Source organism: Telmatherina bonti, assembly GCF_933228915.1.
Source record: "Telmatherina bonti genome assembly, chromosome: 2".
Taxonomy (NCBI): domain Eukaryota; kingdom Metazoa; phylum Chordata; class Actinopteri; order Atheriniformes; family Telmatherinidae; genus Telmatherina; species Telmatherina bonti.
The window spans coordinates 17,641,572-17,660,083 of NC_136620.1; the positions used below are offsets into that span (position 1 = coordinate 17,641,572).

Consider the following 18,512-nt stretch of genomic DNA (forward strand, 5'->3'; position numbering starts at 1 on the left):
GTATTGCACAAAGGTTGAGAACCACTGAGCTAAAGCATAAGCAACAGATTCTAAAAATGCATATTCATCATGTTTGTGTGCATTTTTAAAGGAAATACTGCGGTCTTAAGTGACAAAGTAAGTTGTTCAAAAAACAGCATTATGTATAAAAAAATAAAATAAAATAAAAATACGTCATCACCACTGCAATATCTTGAAAAAATACAATCTGATGAGCTTTGACAGCTTCATTAATTTCTCTTTTATTAAATTAATTCACAGATGTATCTATTATTTAGTACCTGAGCCTCTAAGCATATGTCTGGAGAGACAAAACAGCAGCAGAGTTACCAGAAGTGTGACAAACCATGACTGTGAGATCCACTATTTTAGGACTAGTTTTGGGCAGACAGCCTTTTCTGTGATGAATTCTAAGTTATGGAACAGGCTCCCAACAGACCTTGGGACCATACCAGATTTTAAAAGGTTTACTTCCAGAATTAAGAACTGGATAAAGACAAATCAGGTCAGCACTCACTTTTAGTATTGTAAATTTTCCATGTGGGTGGCAAAACAGTAGTTTTGATTAAATTTATTGACAATTTTCTTATTTTGGACTGATTTTTATTGACAGCCTTGAATGTGTTTTATTTAATTTTACATTTTGGTGTATATATACGTATTTGTATTTTGTATGTATATATAAAGGCACATATGTGTAACTTTTAATTTCACAGTGCTATGTAAACTGTGTATACTTTCCTTTTATTTTTTCTGTTTTAATTTTCTTTTACTTCTGATCGCTTTTATTGTTTTATCTTTTATTCCCTTAACTTCTATTGTTATAATCTCACTATGTCTTTACTGTTCAGCACTTTGTTGCAGCCGGTGCTGTGTGAAAGTGCTATATAAATAAAGTTGAGTTGAGTTGAATTGAGCACTTTCTTATTGTGTAAAAGCCAAACTAGGGACAGGCATTGAAAATTAGCCTTGGCTAAAATGCTGCAGTATGCGCCATCATTCAGCATACTGCATCATGGAGCATACTTGTCCCTATCAAATAAAAATAAATAAAATTCCAAATATTCCACTGTTTCCATTGTATTTCAAATAAAACAAAAATGTTTTCATGTAAATTAATTTATTTTATTAGTTTGTTAGTTAATTGTCTTGATAAATGTTGATTATGTATATCTTTTGTATATCGGTATTTTTTGTTTGTTTGATTGATTTAAACTGGCAGTATTGACTTAAGTTTAAGCGTAAAAAGTTTGAATGTGACCTTTTTTCACCAGATTCTCTTTCTGAAGTTGTTTCTAGAAGAAAATAAACTTTTTTTTTTCAAGGTCTAGTCAGTTGAAAAAAAAAGCCTGATTGCTGTCAGATCATTTTTATTTCTTAAACATAAAACATGTACAGTCTCTTTGTTATGCATGAAAAGCTCAGACTTCAGTAACACATACCGGTACATTCAGATAAAAGAATAAAAACTCTGCCTTGGTCAACCTCCAGGACCACATTGCTCCTGCCAAGTCAAGCTGAACATGTTCTGGATGCGTCACATGGCTTGACAGACTTAACTCAGCCACTTTTCCAGTAATAATTGTGTCCTTGGTGTCCACTTCTGTTTTTCCCACTAATCCTCAGCAGTCCTGGGGTGGGTTGTAGGGAATCAGGTGGACTCAGTTGATGGCTCCAGTTGCTCTTGGCTCTGGCTAGGACAAATAGATGGCACCTCCTCTTTGGACAGCTGGTTGTTCTTACGAAGTTGGCAGGCCTGCTGGTAGGGTGGGCATATGGGAGGCTGGGTGGGTGGAGTGTACTGGTACTGCTTACCAGCATCAAGCTGGAAAAGGAAAGAAAGAGCCAAGAGAAAGATACCATTGAGCCATATCTTTACCATAAAAACTCCTAGCGCTGAATTCACCAGGAGGAGCGTCATTGATCACTGTCAGTTGCAAAAAGGACGATGAGGATGCAAATAACATAAAATGAAGACATCAACTTATTTGATAATTACAACAAACATCAATGAGATTGTGGGGTAGAAGACTTTCCATAAGATAAGGTATCAATGTCAGTTGTTTTATTGATAGTATGAAGATGAAGAAAAAGGTAAAAAAAAAAAAAAAAAAAAAAAAAATTAGAAGAGAATATTTAATATAATTAGAATATCACGAGTACAAAATTCCTATAATAAGCAATGTATTCTATTTTGGCTGTCTGAAAGTAATTCTGTTTGCGTCATATTTTATTAGACGACATTTTTAGGTCTTGAAATGTGAAACTGTGTGAGGAAGGGGGACCATTCTTTCTCTGTCTGTCTCTTCGGAAGTTATCATTTCAATTATTTGATTATAACTGGGTTACAATCAGTTAAACTGAACTCGACTTACTTGGACGGTATGTTTGAACTGGCATGCTTTGACTTTTGCTGTGAATTGGTGCTTTATAAAAAGGTGAATTACAAGTGATGGGTACATTTTCAGAAGTTTAGAAAACAGAAGTAGTAAGTAAAAACAAACAAACAAACAAACAAATTAATTGTTGCCAAATCATCTTGATACAAGTGACAACTAAAGAGACAACTACTCAGTGTAATGAAAAGAGACAAGCGTAACATCTGGCTTGGCATACAAGAAAACATATATCAGACACACAGCCTTCTGGATTTATGGCTACAAATGAGTGAACCACATCAGAGTTTTTCTGAAATAATAACGGATTAGTGGGTTGTTTAAAAAAAAAACCCACATTCCTTTACAATGAATCCATCATGTATTCACACACACTGATGGTGGCAAGCTCCATGTGTAGCACTGCTGCCCAGACTGACTGAAACAAGGCAGGAAACATCCTCTCCAACCAACAAACATTCTTACCACAGTGATCCTGACACTAGAGGTAAAAAAGGTTAAGTCTGAGGCGAAGCAGGAATCCTTACTTGAAGGGGGTAGGTTCTATCCGAGTCAAAAGCACTTAGGTCACCGCATGCCAGGAAGGGGACGATGATGCGGTTTGGGCCCTCTAACTGGTTAAAGTCAACATCTGCAGAGCAGGAAACAGAAATCAGGAAAGGCGCACTGAGACGTCTTCCTAGGGTCTACCTACAATAAACTGAGCAATCTGCGTTCTATTGTTGAGCCTTGCTGAGTCTGAATAATGACAAATGGCAAAACACTTCAATAGAGAACTGACTCCATTTCAATCTGATCTTCATCGCTGCCATCTGTTTGGAAATCTCATGGTGAGTTTTTCTTCCAATTCTGATGACCACATCACAGATTAAAAAAAAATGCACATTGATATTTTACACACATTTTTTTTTACTTCCACTATTATAAATGTGATTTAACACTTTGTATACACAGGAGCCTTTTTGAACATGATCCTATTTGTGATGCTAAAAGTAAAAAACGACGCGTAAAATATGAATGTTTGTGCATTTTTGCAATTTGTGACAGTGAAAATTTATGTTGTGTTCTTAAATGCTAAATGTGTGTACATATGATATTGTTGATTTGGTATATACATGTCTGCAAGTTCCCCCAAGTTGCATACATACAAAATGGTTTACACAATTTACAAATCATGTATTACACATGCACAATGAGTCCATTTTTTTCTCCATTATATGAATCATATGGTTACCGTAGGAATGATCCAGTAGAGGGTTGGACATGTTGGGGACGTAACCTTCAGGGGGAGAGTAATTCTGACTCACAACAAAGGCTTCTGCAGATTAAAAAGCAAATTATGTGAGTTTGAGAACAGAGTTAGTGACAAATGATGAGAAGTTAAAATCAAGGCTAAAACACTAACTGAGGCATCAATTTTCTCTCAATGAAAGATAATATTCTGTTTTTCACTGCATAAAATAAAAACTTACTGAAAATATTACTGAAACATAATACAACATCTTGTATCAAAAATGACATCAGATAGTCTTTCATTATTAATAACATTTATTATTAATAAAGTTGCTTTCAGCTTTAGGAAGTTGCTTGCTTTGCAGTCCCATTGACCAGCAGCAGCTGTGACTCACCGATGCTGGAGTTTCTGCTGCTGCGAGGCTTGGCGCAGGTCACACTGCTGAAGAAGATCTTCAGCTGAGAGTACAACAGCGTCACATCTTTACCTCGGAAGATCTGACACAAATTGAATTAAAATCAATTTTAAATAACTTTTTTAATCCCAGAGGGAAATGACAATAAACAGTGAATTGTTGTCTTTGTGCCAATCACACAAACAAAACAGACATCCCAAAGTTCAGCTCATGCAAATTTGGTCAATTTTCACACAGACTTTGTTTTAGCTCTTAAACATCTACATTCCAAATATTATAGGTCCAAAAAAAACTATAAAAAATAATTTAGGTAATTCAACAATTATAGAAATATTGCACTGGGATAATTAAGGAAAGAATCGATCATCAATATGACAAATGGCAAGTAATAAATTTTAAACAAGCTATTCTGGTGCTAATAAATTCTTTTAATCTCCAATACTGCCAGTAAGACAGACATCTTGCTTCTAAGAGTTTAATCTGCATTCTGGCTGGGTCACATTACTACTACCACAGGTATTTACAGCTGCTGGCTCCAAGCAACACTAAAGGGAACACAACACTCGGGAGCAAAAACTCATTTTCAATGACAGTGCTGCAGTCTGGGCTGGAAAAAAAAAAAACTGAAATCTTCTTTAAAGGAATATTAATTTGCCAACTGCAGTATTTCACACAGAGGCTCTGAGTCTAATAGCAAAAACTTGGGGAAAATTAGACCCACATTTTCACCAATTTAACTAAACACAGCAGCTGGCAGCTAAATTTTAGTCCCATTGTACATGACTGACATTGCTCAAATATGATAAACTAACCTAATCATCTTAGAATGTCACAGACAGACTGTAATGTCATTTGTTAATTGTAGCTGACTTAGCAGGTTTGTCTCATGAAAGTTTGGGTTTGTTATTGGACCTCAGAGAACCAAGGATAAACATACTGGAAGTGAAAAATGATTTAATTGGCTTGTTTTAGTTCACCATGTTTTATCACCATTTTACTGCCCCCCTACTCAACTTCGGCAGATTTTCTCACTACAGCCCCCTTTAACAAAGGCTAATCTGTCATCCGTCTTGCATCCTGTCTCTTTTCTCCAGTCAGTAAAAGTCAGTTCCATGTTGATGCTCATCTTATCTCTTGTTCTGTCATTTTTCCTTTTCCTCGCTTCCTTTAATCGTTTCATGGATAGTGGTCACTTTGGTGGATACCTATTTACAAGCTTTTTTTCTTTCATATTCATGAAACAGGGCAGTATATTTGTAAATGAGTGAATGTTAGTGAGTCGTCCAATACATTACCAATCACTTAAATACATGATATAATTGAACAGAAACATATACATTGTAATTACGCAAGTTTGACTTTGTAATAAATAGTATAAGGAAATGATATAGCTATATTTTCATAGAATATTTACATTATATAATTATGTATTATTTTATTGCTATTTTATAGAATACATTAAAATAAATGAAATACATTCAAAATATCACTAATAAACAAAAACATATCATTGCATATGTCTGTGGAGGTAAAATACTGTATCTAAAAAAGGTGGCATTGTTTTCTATCAATGCATGCATGAAAGGGCTAAAAAATGTCTTCTTGCATTTCTTTGATGGAACAGTCACAACGTGTGTTAATAATGGCTCCAGGAATATACATAATAAAGGTCACTGTGCCACCAATATGAGTCAGAAGTACAGAGTTTGAAAGTTAGATGAGTGTATTGCTAATATAGTTTTAGTCACAGATTGTTTAGAATAAAAACAGAATTAGATTCCATACATACACCCAAACTGATGTACATTCATGCTGCATTAAAGTACAGGAAAATATTTTTTTTACTTCATTGAGAAGTAAAGTTCCCAGAAGTGTGACAATTAGGCTGAGGACAGAGCGACACCAGCCGCCTTGTGGTTTCTGTCTACAACATTGTTGTTCAGTCGGAGTTCATCTACAGTTTTCGACAAGTCAGTTGTTTAAAAACAATTGAAAAGTCCCTTAAAATACTCAAGTTTACAGCCGACGCACCAACCCATCACTTTGCATATGTACAACAATGAAGGAAGATGTATTTGTGACCTCCTGACGTTACAGAATCACAGCATCTTAATAAACTGTGAATTATTCATAAATGAGAGGAATCAATCACTTAGCCTCACCTTGGCCACAAATGTTCCTCCAGGTTTCAGGACATGAGTTGTGATGTTCAGAGCCTGAGACAAAGACAGCTGTCAGCATGAAATCACAAAACATCGGACAGCAAACACCAACGCAGCTCTGTACTTACAGCCAATAGGAGCTGAGCTTGGATGTATTCATCCACATCATGGAGGCCGGTTACTGTGAAAAAAAAAGGTGACAACTAGTTAAAGAGACAGTGGAAACTTAACATCAAGCAAGTGCATTGAGGAAATGAGCGTCTCACCATCTGGAGCCCCGTCACACACAACCAGGTCAGCTGGTTGCCCCTCAAAGTGATGAATTATCTCCTGAGCTGTTGACACCTGAGAGACAGAAGAGATGGCAGGTCATTTAAAAAAAACTTATGCTCACTTATTTATGAGGAACCTTTGGTTCGATGTCATGTTGCACAAAGTATAAAGAAATGAATTATTCTTATGAAGAGTTAGAGGCATAATGTGAATAACTTTGAGCAATTACGATGGTGTTACATTTTGAATATCTGTAAATATTTGAATATCTTCAAAACTATTAAAAGAAAGGAATGCAATGGATATTTCATACAAATTTGGAACAACTGGATGTTGTATGTGAATATTGTTAAATGGATGATCGTGAAATTAGGGGGCAGATATCATAAGATTGCTCTTCTTTCTGCTCTTTTTCAATCAAGCCATATTTAATTGGCAGTCTTATTTTGTATTTATTTTTATGTTGTTTTGAATTAAATAAATCAAAATGAAATGAGAATGAAAAATTGTGTAAGGAAGAAGAGCTGTTGCCTCTGAGGTCTAAAAAGGGGTCTTACATGTCAAAGACAATCACAAATTCTTCCAGTTTCAACTTCATGGTTTAGAGGTTTCACTTTCCTTACTGAAATTATTGAGTAATCTTTTCACTAAAGTAACATTAAATCCAACAAAGTTTAAAAAAATTTTCAGACATAATAAGAGTTAAAACAACTGATTAACAGTTTGTCATTTTTAGTGAAATCTCTATCAGACTGTGGATAATTTATGGTTGTCAGCTGTTACATTTGAATTTGTGTTTCTCACTCCAAAAATATTTACTAGCTGTTGATTTATGCCGGTTTTACACTTCTCCACTTCATTGTAGAGTCAGCGAAAAAAAGAAGTTGCTCAAAGTATCATGCAAACAGTGAAAGACAAGAAGAATGTTGGTTTTGTTTGTGTCGTTTAGGAAAGCTGCAGAGAATTTGTACTTTTCTCCCCAAGACTTGAGAGCAACTCAGGAATGAGACATATAGTTATAACAATAAAACAAATATGGGATAAATGCCAGATTTCAAGAATCTGGAACAATCTTTTAAGCACATCTTAAAGGAAGTACAGAACCCCTCTATGTTACTGCAACAGTGGAACAGATCCAAAGTTATTGCTCAGAACAATAAACATAAAAAGGTAACCAACAATAATGATTAAACATTAAGCATTTGGTCCCTGTGGTTGATGTGTGTAGCCATCACCTTGGTGATGTCTCCCTGTATCTGAGTTACTCCTGGCAGAGGAGCCATGGCCTGCAGGTCCACTGCCACTATCTTTACTTCCTCACCCCCATCACCTTTCTCCTCCCGCCCTCTATGTTGGGGGAAAGAAAACATTTAATCATTATTTTATATGTGTTTAATAAGATTGAGCCATGTAGATGATTGGAACCGACCTGAGTTTCCGACTAAGGACCTGACTCCAGCTGCCGGGCGCTGCACAGAGATCAACTGCTCTACTGACACCTGAGAGAGGAAAAAATGAGAAACACACAGGACAAAAGACCTTTCATGATTAATAACAGAAGATTTGAGCTGTAATTGTTGTTAATTATTCAGTTCCATCTTCTTAAATGCTATTTTACAATCTTTGTCATGTAAAATAGCACATCTATCCATCCATCCATCCATTTTCTGCCACTTAGAGAGAGTTGGGTTGCAGGGGGAGTGAGTCTAAGCAGGGAAGCTCAGACTCTACTTTTCACAGCCACATTCAGCCGATCATCCTGGGGGATGCTGAGGCTTCCTCAGGGTCTCCTAGAGGGATGTGCCCAGAACAACTAAGTAGGAAAATGTCTGGGAAGTATCCCGACCAGATGCTGAGCCACCTCATCTTGCTTCACTCATTGTAAAATAGTAAGGGAAATAATTATGTTTGAATGATAAACACATTCAATAGCAAATGAATTTATTACAGTCATTTTAATCAGTACATCAGAGCTCTCACATCTCACCTTTGAAGAGGTTGAACTCCTGGTCGAGTTGCAGCAGCTTGAAGGCACTCCTGGCTCTCCAGCCTTCTTCTTTCGCCAGACGGTAGTAAATGTCCCGTTTATCTTTGGAGGAACGACCCATCCTTAGCTCTGTTGAGAAAAAAAACACGAAGCAGTAACACACCAGTCATGTTTTCATGGGCTTTTCAGTAGTTGCAATGATGCAATGGCAGCTTGTAAGTTTTGATTTTTGTCTTTGAGTTGTAGTTCGTTTTTACTAATCACTTGTTCTCCTGTAACAACAGTTGCAAACCATGGCAAACCAAATATAAATATATTCGAACTTAATTATGTTCTCATCACGTGAAAATAACTTAAAAATGACTAATTAAGCTAACTAGACCCAGCATCCAATCACTCTACATATTGTTATGCCATAACACGACTAAATGAAATACGTTGTAGACCCAATTTATCGACATTTAGGGACATTTTATCATAGCCTAACGTAACAACCAAAATGTGAATTTTAAAATGGTCATTTTTATAATTAATAGTTCACTCTTAACCACTCAACCTTGTGTTAATTTCTTAAATAGGAGCTTTGCTATGAGTGCACATCAGTCTCTTCTTGTCAACGCCACCTTTGTTGTCTCATACGAGGCTGGATTAAGTCACTGGATCATCAATAAATTTATATTTATACAGATTTAAAATGAAAACAAATACACATAATCGTACTTTTACATTGCCTGAAATGTAAACACGAACCTACTTACTGTTCACGTTTTGGTCTTATGTTGACGGTGGAAAGACCCCCTTGGTGCCCCGGTAGCGCCTGATCAAAATAACAATAAATAAGTCAAAATTATTTCAAAAGCTCAGTAATGGAAAGTTCATAAACATTTGTTTAAATACTCAAAGTTTAATCTTTTGAGAAAGTGTATTCAGTTTTATGCCTTCGTTATTTTCAATAATTTTCTATTCTCATTCTTGACCACACGATGGCGTCGTTGTCTTGCTGGGATAAATAAGGTATTTTTCATTCAATTTTATTTCAACTACTGCGAATATGTGTCATTTAGAGCTGAAGAAACCATGAAAAAATTATGATTCGTTACAAGGCAAGTTTTGTCAATATCAAAACGACTTGAAAATTGTCCAGTGGTGATTAAAGCCCTACAACGCAGGATTATCTTAATAACTGGAGATGAAATAATAATTTCCTCATATCTGGATTCCTCTCAAAACAAAAGCCTTTTGTTATATGCTAGAAAAATGGTAACATATACATTTTTAAGTATATAAAATGAATTTATGAAAAAGATATTCCAAAGAAATTTCAATGTTGTAGTTTTTTTTTTTTTTTTTTGCTTGATTTACAGCAATGAATAAGAACAATCCTAAAATGAAGACGGGTGATGACTGCTGACAAGAAGGATCTCCAGTATTTTTCAGTCTTGTGTTGGAGTCGAAGGCTTTCTCTGAAGAAACTCTGGTTTGCAGTGTTGTGTCGAGAATGCATAATCTTTCATTGTTTTCAGCAGATTAAGCAGCATTTGGCAAGTCATATAGCTAATTAAATTAAATTATGATCATATGAAAAATGCATGACTACATGTAATGCTACATTTTTTAATGAAGAAAAAGCAGCACAGTAGCAAGACCATCATTCTGCTCCTACAATGCCCAAGAAGACAAGTAAAATGATCAATAAACAGTTTTTAAAAAATAATTTCATAATGAATTCATTTTATTTGGGGAAAAAAATTAAATTGTGAACCAAAAACCCACTTTTTGATTCAATTTCCCACCCCTATTTGTGCATAAAAGTCCTAACGCACTTTGGTATTTTAGAATTTCAAAATAAATTTAGAATTTAATATTTTTACAAACTGAAGTCAAATTTCTCTTTAAAGTGGGATAAAAGTTTATTTTAAAAAAATATAGTAAGGATTAAAACTTATTAAACTGAAAAACGATCATTTACTATAGCAAATCACTGTAAATCAAAGGCTGAAAAAAGGTTATAAAAAAAAATTAAAATCATTAAACTGAGTTTATTTGTGAACAAAGTTTATTTTTTCTGAGAAAAGAAAAAAGGAAAAAAAAGCAGCTTTGCCATATTTTACATTTATAGACAATATAACATGTAACAAATAAAAGGAAATTAAATTTCAATGATACAGCATTGTAGGAAGAAAAAAAAAAAGTTCATTTAAATAACCACAACAAAAGGAACATAGGAAAGTAACACATTTACAAAATACAATTTATAAAAGGACACAAAAACAAATACATATATTCAAATAGAAAAAATATTTGCATTGCCTGTGCATTTTCCACCCTGACTGCAGAGGACACAGCCGACTGCAGGCCTTTCCTGAGAGACAAACTAAGACTTACAACCAGGACCGTTTGTGGGACCTCTAAGTTTCTGGAGGGAAAGAAAAACTTCTCAAAAAACAAAATATTCAAATAATAAAAAGAGCATCCATACTTTCAAACAAAAACCAGCTCTGCTTGAAAATGAACACGTGGACAACCACCTACCTAATGTGCTGCAACTAGAGTCAACGATGGATGATGCATGAACAAAACATTTCTCTTCATTTGTCAAGTATGAAAAAGTCACATTTCTGGTGTTTCGAAGCAGTCGCAGCTTCATGGAGGTGTGTGTGTTGTTAACTTTGGCTGAAATATTCCACAATGTCTGCAGGTAAGTGTTCTCATTGCTACTATAAACTGGCCTTTATGAATCCCATTTCTGTCACTGGAAACAGATTTTTAGCTGCTGGTCTGACAAAACATCCTGCAATGAACACACACAGTAAGAACGGGAATGATAATGGAAGCCTTGATTTACTACAGTAAACATGTTCTGCTACCTATCAGATGCAAAGCTACAAAAAAAAAAAAAAAAAAAAAAGGTGTATTAAGACCAGTTTTCACCTATCCAGCTACACGATGAGGATACTCAGTGACATTTAACTTGATTCATGTTGTGTGACCTCTTCAACAAAAAAACAAAAAACAAACATTTGTCCTTCTCATTCACATAACTGATTCAAACCACTTGAATCGTCTCAAAATTACAAGAAAAAAAAAAAGAAACCAAAACTGAGTAACAGCTCTGGACCACTTCTCTTGATGTCAACAAACTGCTATTTAAACATGGCAGGCATAATAGGCTGCGTCTTCCACACACACACAGCTTTCTGTCAAATCTATTTATCACCGACAAGACCAGATGTCGGACAAAGACTAGAACAGCAACTACCTGCAGGCTGAAGGCAGCCTGGCCTGCAGCGTTTTCATACGATTCTTCAGCAACCCTGTATTGTTTGTCAGTCGTCTCGTGGTGCTTGTACACACCGCTTTCACTGACTGCAAGCCATGAGGTGTCCAACATATGAGCCAGCTCATTCACTGAGACATTTGCAGTCTGAGATTGTGTGGACCAAGTTGCTGGTGGCAGCTGTCAGTTCAGTTCAAACCAAGCTCCCCAGGCCAATCAGAGGCTCTGCAGGCTTGAGGATGAGGGTGATGAAGATGAGCCAGCTGTAACTGAACAAAGCGTGATGCTGCTGTCATCTGTGTGCTGTTCACCGCCCGTCACCCAGGGGTGGAGGAGGATCTGCTCCAGGGTGGGTCGTTCAGGCGGCTGCTGCCTCAGACACCACTCAATCAGCTGCTGGCACTCTGCAACAGGATCACAAGAGGAAGAAAACTATTATACAAAACAGCATCACCGAGCTCAGTGGCTTCAGTCCCCCCTCCCCCCCCAATTTTTTTTTAATTTTTAAAAAAAATATAGTGCCATTTCTATTCATACCTTAATAATGTCTGTATGTTGACTGCTTAAAAGATCTAAGCTTTTTACATAAAAACCTGAGTTTTAAGGGTTAAAACTGTTTATCTTGTTTAGCCTTGTTTCAGCATGTCATGTGATTTTACAGATATTTGGACAATAGTGTTTAAACACACTGGACCTAAAATTACACATGGAATCGAAGCAGGGAAATGTTTGAATTTTTTGTTCAAAAATACAAACATGCTTATATGACCACTTATAACTTGTAATGCAAATATAAATGTATGTATAACTGTATTTATATACACATTTTTATTTTTGTTCCATCTACAAAACAATCAGGTGTTAACATAACACTTAAAGCAGAGGTCGGTAATCTTGCTAAGAGATTACTTTTTTTTTTAAAAATTATTACTCGTCCTCGTCCTGATTGTAGTCTATACATTTTGTAATCATAAACAATAAATATAGCTAGACCCCTCAGTTTACTGTAAATCTGTAAAAACTGACCAATCCAAGCATTCGGACCAACATGGAGTTGTTCATTTCTGATAAAACAAAAAGCCTTTGATCACACAAGGAGAAAAACTAGAGGGGGAGGAGACAAGACAGGGTGCCACTTTCAAATCTTGCTAGCTCCACAACATTACCTACCCCAGCTTTACCCCAACCCTGAAAAACAGTTGTTGTCCAACACAAGACAGAGTGGACCTCACAGACTTGACATTAGCAGGTACAGTCCACCTGGAGGGAGCCCTTCAATCTGGACACTCCCACAACTTCCTCTTCTCCCTCACCTACCACGGCATGATGCTGGAATCATTTTTTGACTGGCTAATGTGGTGATTTTTAACAAATAGGAAAAGGGGTTTTAGGATTTTTGTAAAAGTCTTTTTTCCATCTCTCCTCTGAATATTTTTAACTGGAATTGTTTGTTTTTACCAATTTGTTTTATTTTTTTTATTCAGGAACAAATATTATGTAACGTACATAAAACATAGGCAATCCATGTTTTATCTTCACTCTGGTTTTACTTGGACACAATGTAAAAACTGCTATCTAGTTTAAAGTAGAGCCGGGCAATATAACGACAAAATGTCTATTGTTTCATACGAGGCTCTATCGTTCGCGCAACGATAATGTGCTTTACTGCAGCACGCTGCAATACATAAACAAACATGGAGAAAGACGGTAGCAAATGCGTTTCAGAGCAGGATAATTCACGAAAAGATGACTAGTCAACCCAAACCTATGAGTATGTTCATAAAAGAGCAAATTTCTGTCGCATTGATGCGGTTTGGACATAAAAAGACCGACATGGAACCTACAACAGACAAGCTCACGGCCCCAACAGCCGACTCCGATACAACAAACTCATTTTATCACCTGTGCAAGAATGAGGATGAAGAATACAGAATAGAGTCAAGAAGCAAAAGTCGCAAATGCAGCGTCAAGTGGTGGCGAAAGCGCTCATAATAAACTCTAGATGCAAACACAGCAACAGGCATTTACCCATTAAACGCCATACGGCCACAGTTCCCGCAGATGGAAGGGGATCACTGCGGCTGATGCAAAGCACATCTGACAATTAACTGTTGACTAACAAAATTACACAAAGAGTTTCATATTGTTATGTATGTCACTATGGAGGTGTAAAATTAGCTATATCAGGATAAGAGATTTTGATCATATCACCCAGCCCTAATTTAAAGTCTGCACTTTAAAAAAAAGTTGAAACTGGGACAGTGTGTGGCTGCAGCTTGCTGCCATGTCAGCTTAACTTTCTGTCTTGTGATTTGGACCCATGAGTGTGTCTGCAGACCCTATAGAGTTAGCATGGTTCTCCCAACCAGCCAGACTGACCTGTGGAGATTTTGCGCCTGAAGTACACCTGCCCTCTCAAGATTTCCTCATCCTGTTCAAAGGGGATATCCCCGCAAACCATGTCATACAGGAGAACACCAAGTGACCAGATGGTGGCAGATCGCCCGTGGTATCTATGGAAGCGGATCCACTCTGGAGGACTGTAAACCCGAGTCCCTGCAGGAAGGAGAGCAGAGTATTAAGAACTTTCCAGTTTGCTGATGAGTCATACGAGAGAAGTAAAACAAATATTAAAGTAGCAGGAGCGGTGCTTTTCATTAAAAAAAAAGGGTTGCAGACTTATCAGTTAACCGCTCAGACTCACCATCAAACTCGGTGTAAGCTGTTTCTTTTAGGAGAGCCCCTGAGCCAAAGTCGATAAGTTTGATCTGTCCGGTCCTCAGGTCCACCAGCAGGTTTTCATCCTTGATGTCACGGTGAACAACGCCACAGGTGTAGCAGTGACGCACCGCCTCCAGCACCTGAAAGAAGAAGGCCCGTGCCACCTCCTCATCCAGCGCGCCGTGCTCTGTGATGTAGTCGAACAGATCCTGCACTGGCTCAGGACGCTCCATCACCATCAGCCACCCGTCTGTCTGTTCCCACCAGTCCAAGAGTCGCACCACGCCACCGAATGTCCCACCCACCTTCTTCAACAGCACGATCTCCAGAGGAACCACGATGCCACACTGCAAAGGGATTTTCCATTAAAAGCCAACAAGTTTTAAAAGAAAACAAACCGACTAAATGAATCCTGTGATCAGGGCTTTGATGAACTCTGGATAAATAAAATGATAAAGACAGTTCAATTTTTTTCAAGTTTACATTTGGTATGAAAACTTTCTTCTTCCCCACAGCCTGAATCCTTTTAGGTGCATTCACATCAGGACAGTCTGCTAGACTTGGTCTGATTTGAGACTTGGCTCAGTTGTAAGGGGGTGTATCCATGCAGAGAGAAATCACGTTCATGCTGCACTTTGGTCAAAAGAGCCAAACCTTTACAATAATATATCCCCATTCCCACCAAAGGTGGCGCTGCACTAGTATTTAGCAAAAGAGCAGACAAGACCCGCATGAAGAAAACTTCCTTCCAGCTGAGTTATAAACATGAAAACGAAACAATCGCTGTTTTAGGGTTTTTCTTTTGTCTTATGCAAGTATACTGCAGAAATTCACAGCAACAATACGAGCAGTAGGAACAACAGACAATGCAGAGGACTCTTAACACGCCCCAACAATGCAATGCTACATCAAATGCAGGAAGTGATTTTTTTTTGTAGTGCGCTTGAAACGGACCGAGACCTGTGTTTGTAGGCGTACAGAGTCCGCTTCTTTGGTTCGACTCAGAATTTGTTTGCCGCATTCACAGCTCCCCAAACCAAGCGGACTTTCCGAGCAAATAAACTCAGATTCGAATCAAAAAGGCTGATGTGAATGTACCCTTAGTAGTCTTCAGGAACAGTTCTCAAGGTCTTTAGGGGCTTGTAAAACTCTTTATTTGTTGTCTGTCATTTGTTCAGTTGAGTCAATGGAGAGCGTGCTGGAACTCAAACTCAAACATGCGTTTAAGTGATAAAAAAACAGTGCCGTTCACATGTCTGATGAGGATTCAACACTAACACTGTAGAAAGCTCAGGGAACTCGAAATAACATAATAGGACCCCTTTAAGAAAAAGATTTTTCATCTAAAGACCTCTGAAAATGAGAGGGAAAATCAGCCAGAAAACTATTAGAAATCAGAAAACTATTAGTCGACAAAGTCTGACTTCTTCTACAACCCTGAGCTTGCATTTACTAAATTATATGGATCAGAAATTCAAACCAAAGGAAAATGATGAAGCAAATGATGCAAGATGGTAACTGTGAAGCTGCTCAGCTCTTCATAAAAAAGAAAAAATTATTTACAATAAAAAAAGAAAAAGAAAAGAAGAAATGCCATCATGAGACTTAATTAAACTGAACAGATCAAACAAAGAAAAAGGAAAAGGAAGCTGAAACTGAAAAGGTTTTAAATACTGTATCAGTCCGAGTGATGATAAATGTGACAGTGTCAGTATTAAACATATAATTGGTAATGAAAATGACCAAGTCTTACCAGAGAGCCCCATTCAGTCACTCGGTCTCTGCTCACGTGTTTCACTGCCACCTGTATTTAAAGCACAACACAACTGTGTGACTTTTCACAACAACCGCCCAGTCTACAGCTTTTGCCTTTAAATATTGTGGTTTATTTCACAGTAAACTCATCTCACTGTTTTGGTTGTTGCAATGAAATCATAAAATAAGCTACTTCTTAATCCCAATTGGAGACTGTAAACATCAGATCATCTGTTCGACGCTAAACCTACTAGACACTGGCTTTCTTTGTGAAAACAAAGATGCATGTGGAGCAGGAAAACACTGTCAAGTTTCAGAGCTCGAGAGGTAAACAGGAAGTAGACAGCCTTCAAAGTAAAAAACACACTCATTTAAAAAAACTGATAATTCTTTTTACCAATACAGAAATTTTGCACAAAAGATCAAGATTGTTATGTTTTTGCTCATTTTTAGGGATCAAAAGGAGTTATGTTTGGGATAAGCAACAGTTTTGTTTATGGGTGGGATCCATGGAAACACCTGCCAAGATTTCTCAACAGTTGATTTTGCAACTGTATTGTTTTCAGCTTAGTTTCAACCCCAGTAAACACTTATTAGATCAGCTGGGGTTTCTGCTGGTATCAGGGTGACCGGCACAACCACACTGACTGGTGACAAATGCTGGTTGAAAAATGGGACACCATCCAACAGCAGTTTGTGACTGCTTCATAATGGTGACCAGCATGACGAAGAGTTACCAGGCTGTTGTGGTTGCGCAGTATTTCCCAACATGCTACTGAAGCCTTTGTTTGCTAAATGAGGAAAATGTTGAAACATTAACATGTTTCACTTGTTCAGATTTTAGTCATCCAATCCAATAAACATTACCAAACAAGAGTCTATAGGAGAATGAGCTGCTGTAATGACAGAGAATGTTTGAAAATGTTTTTATGAGTGGAACCCATAAAACTCACCCTGAGCTCCACAGCTGTTCAACCCACGTTTTCCATCCTGCACTTTTATAATTTAAAAAGGGAAATCAACTGGATTTTTATTAATGTGAGATGTATTATCAAGAAGTATTGTTACAACAAAAAAAATATACAAAAACAATGTAATAGTTTGTCTGTGCCAAGTTTACCTTTAAATGCTACAGTTAAAAAGACAAAGATCTTAACACCATTAATGTAAAAAATAAAATAAATAAAAATCTAAAGAGTGTTTAAAACTTTTCCATATTCAAACAAGAATTCAGTAGTTTTCGAGAGTACTTTAATTTGAAATGCTCAGAGCGGAAATGCCGCCGCTCGCTCGGTGCTGCTTTGAAGGCGCGAGCAACCATGTGGTGGAGGGACCAAAACAAAGCGGCACCTCCGCGCGCTCTTACCGGTAGCCCGTCGGTCAGGCGGACTGCGGAGTACACGGTGCCGAAACCTCCGCTGCCGAGAACGGAGCCCAACCTGTACAGCTTCTCAAACGTCTGCTTCTCTGCTTTAGCTAATTAAAAAAAGCGATAAATGAATTATTAAACATTCACAATGTTGTACCCATCTGTGATTCCCATTCCCGCCCATTAGTCCTGCTGTCCCCGAGGTGTTCCCATACTTTCATACAAAGCCATGATTAAAGGTTCATAATAATAATAATAATAATAATAATAATAATAATAATAATAAGTTCCTACTTGTGTGATTAAAATCGAACATACTAAAAACATCGTCCTTATTTAGAAAATTTGAATCAGCAATTAAACCAAACCGGAGTCTTTCGTGACCCCATCTAAAATGCTCAATAATCTACACAGAAGATAGTTAGTCTAAATTTTAAGACGTTATTTATCATCTATGTACGGCCTTTCGTTACGGGCCGACGTCTTTGTTGTCATGTGCTTAACCCCTCCAACATATCCACTTTGTGCATTTTTTTCCCTGAATATTCTCATAAATATTTATATTAAATTATATCCGGTAACATATATGACGGCTAAACGTCAGTAAATATTAGGGAAATCGCCATTTTCGACACTGATTTGTTTATACTGCCGGCGCACGTGCTACGCCAGAGGTGACCTAGATTTTATGACCCGAATAGAAATGATAGTTTCTAATGGTTTGGTTTTAAATTAATTAGGTTAGGGTTATGTAATGTATGAAAAGTAAATGAGTAAATAAACCTCATCGACAAGGTCACAGGAAACCTGACGGTCCAGAGAAAGCAGCAACCAGCGGTGTGTAACTCACCTTGCTGCAGCTTGGCCGGAAGATCCACGCTGGACGAAATATGAGAGAATGATCCCAGTTTAGAGAGCAGCAT

General features: G+C 37.2%; 2 protein-coding genes across 2 annotated transcripts; both read right to left on the reverse strand.

Annotated features, from left to right (window-relative positions):
* Positions 1 to 1,447: 1,447 nt before the first annotated feature.
* ftsj1 (FtsJ RNA 2'-O-methyltransferase 1) lies at positions 1,448 to 8,590 on the reverse strand. The gene is made up of 10 exons (XM_079255053.1): positions 8,468 to 8,590; positions 7,910 to 7,979; positions 7,716 to 7,827; positions 6,474 to 6,552; positions 6,336 to 6,388; positions 6,208 to 6,261; positions 4,025 to 4,127; positions 3,631 to 3,714; positions 2,924 to 3,027; positions 1,448 to 1,825 (listed from the first exon to the last, which is right to left on the reverse strand). Exons 1-10 carry the CDS (start codon positions 8,586 to 8,588, stop codon positions 1,652 to 1,654), a joined length of 954 nt encoding a protein of 317 aa, XP_079111179.1. The 5' UTR covers positions 8,589 to 8,590; the 3' UTR covers positions 1,448 to 1,651.
* Positions 8,591 to 11,960: 3,370 nt separating this feature from the next.
* Positions 11,961 to 18,512, reverse strand: LOC306768277 (serine/threonine-protein kinase pim-3-like; the record flags this gene model as incomplete). The annotated part of the gene is made up of 6 exons (XM_079256565.1): positions 11,961 to 12,148; positions 14,124 to 14,300; positions 14,449 to 14,812; positions 16,219 to 16,269; positions 17,587 to 17,696; positions 18,440 to 18,512. 6 exons carry the CDS (start codon positions 18,510 to 18,512, stop codon positions 11,961 to 11,963), a joined length of 963 nt encoding a protein of 320 aa, XP_079112691.1.

Excerpts from the sequence above, each read along its gene's own strand:
- ftsj1 (XM_079255053.1), bottom strand. The coding sequence starts at position 8,588 with ATGGGTCGTTCCTCCAAAGATAAACGGGACATTTACTACCGTCTGGCG. Across the intron at positions 7,828-7,909 it reads GTCCTTAGTCGGAAACTCAG|AGGGCGGGAGGAGAAAGGTG; the intron begins GTCGGTTCCAAT and ends CCCCCAACATAG. Across the intron at positions 6,389-6,473 it reads GTGTGACGGGGCTCCAGATG|TAACCGGCCTCCATGATGTG; the intron begins GTGAGACGCTCA and ends TTTTTTTCACAG.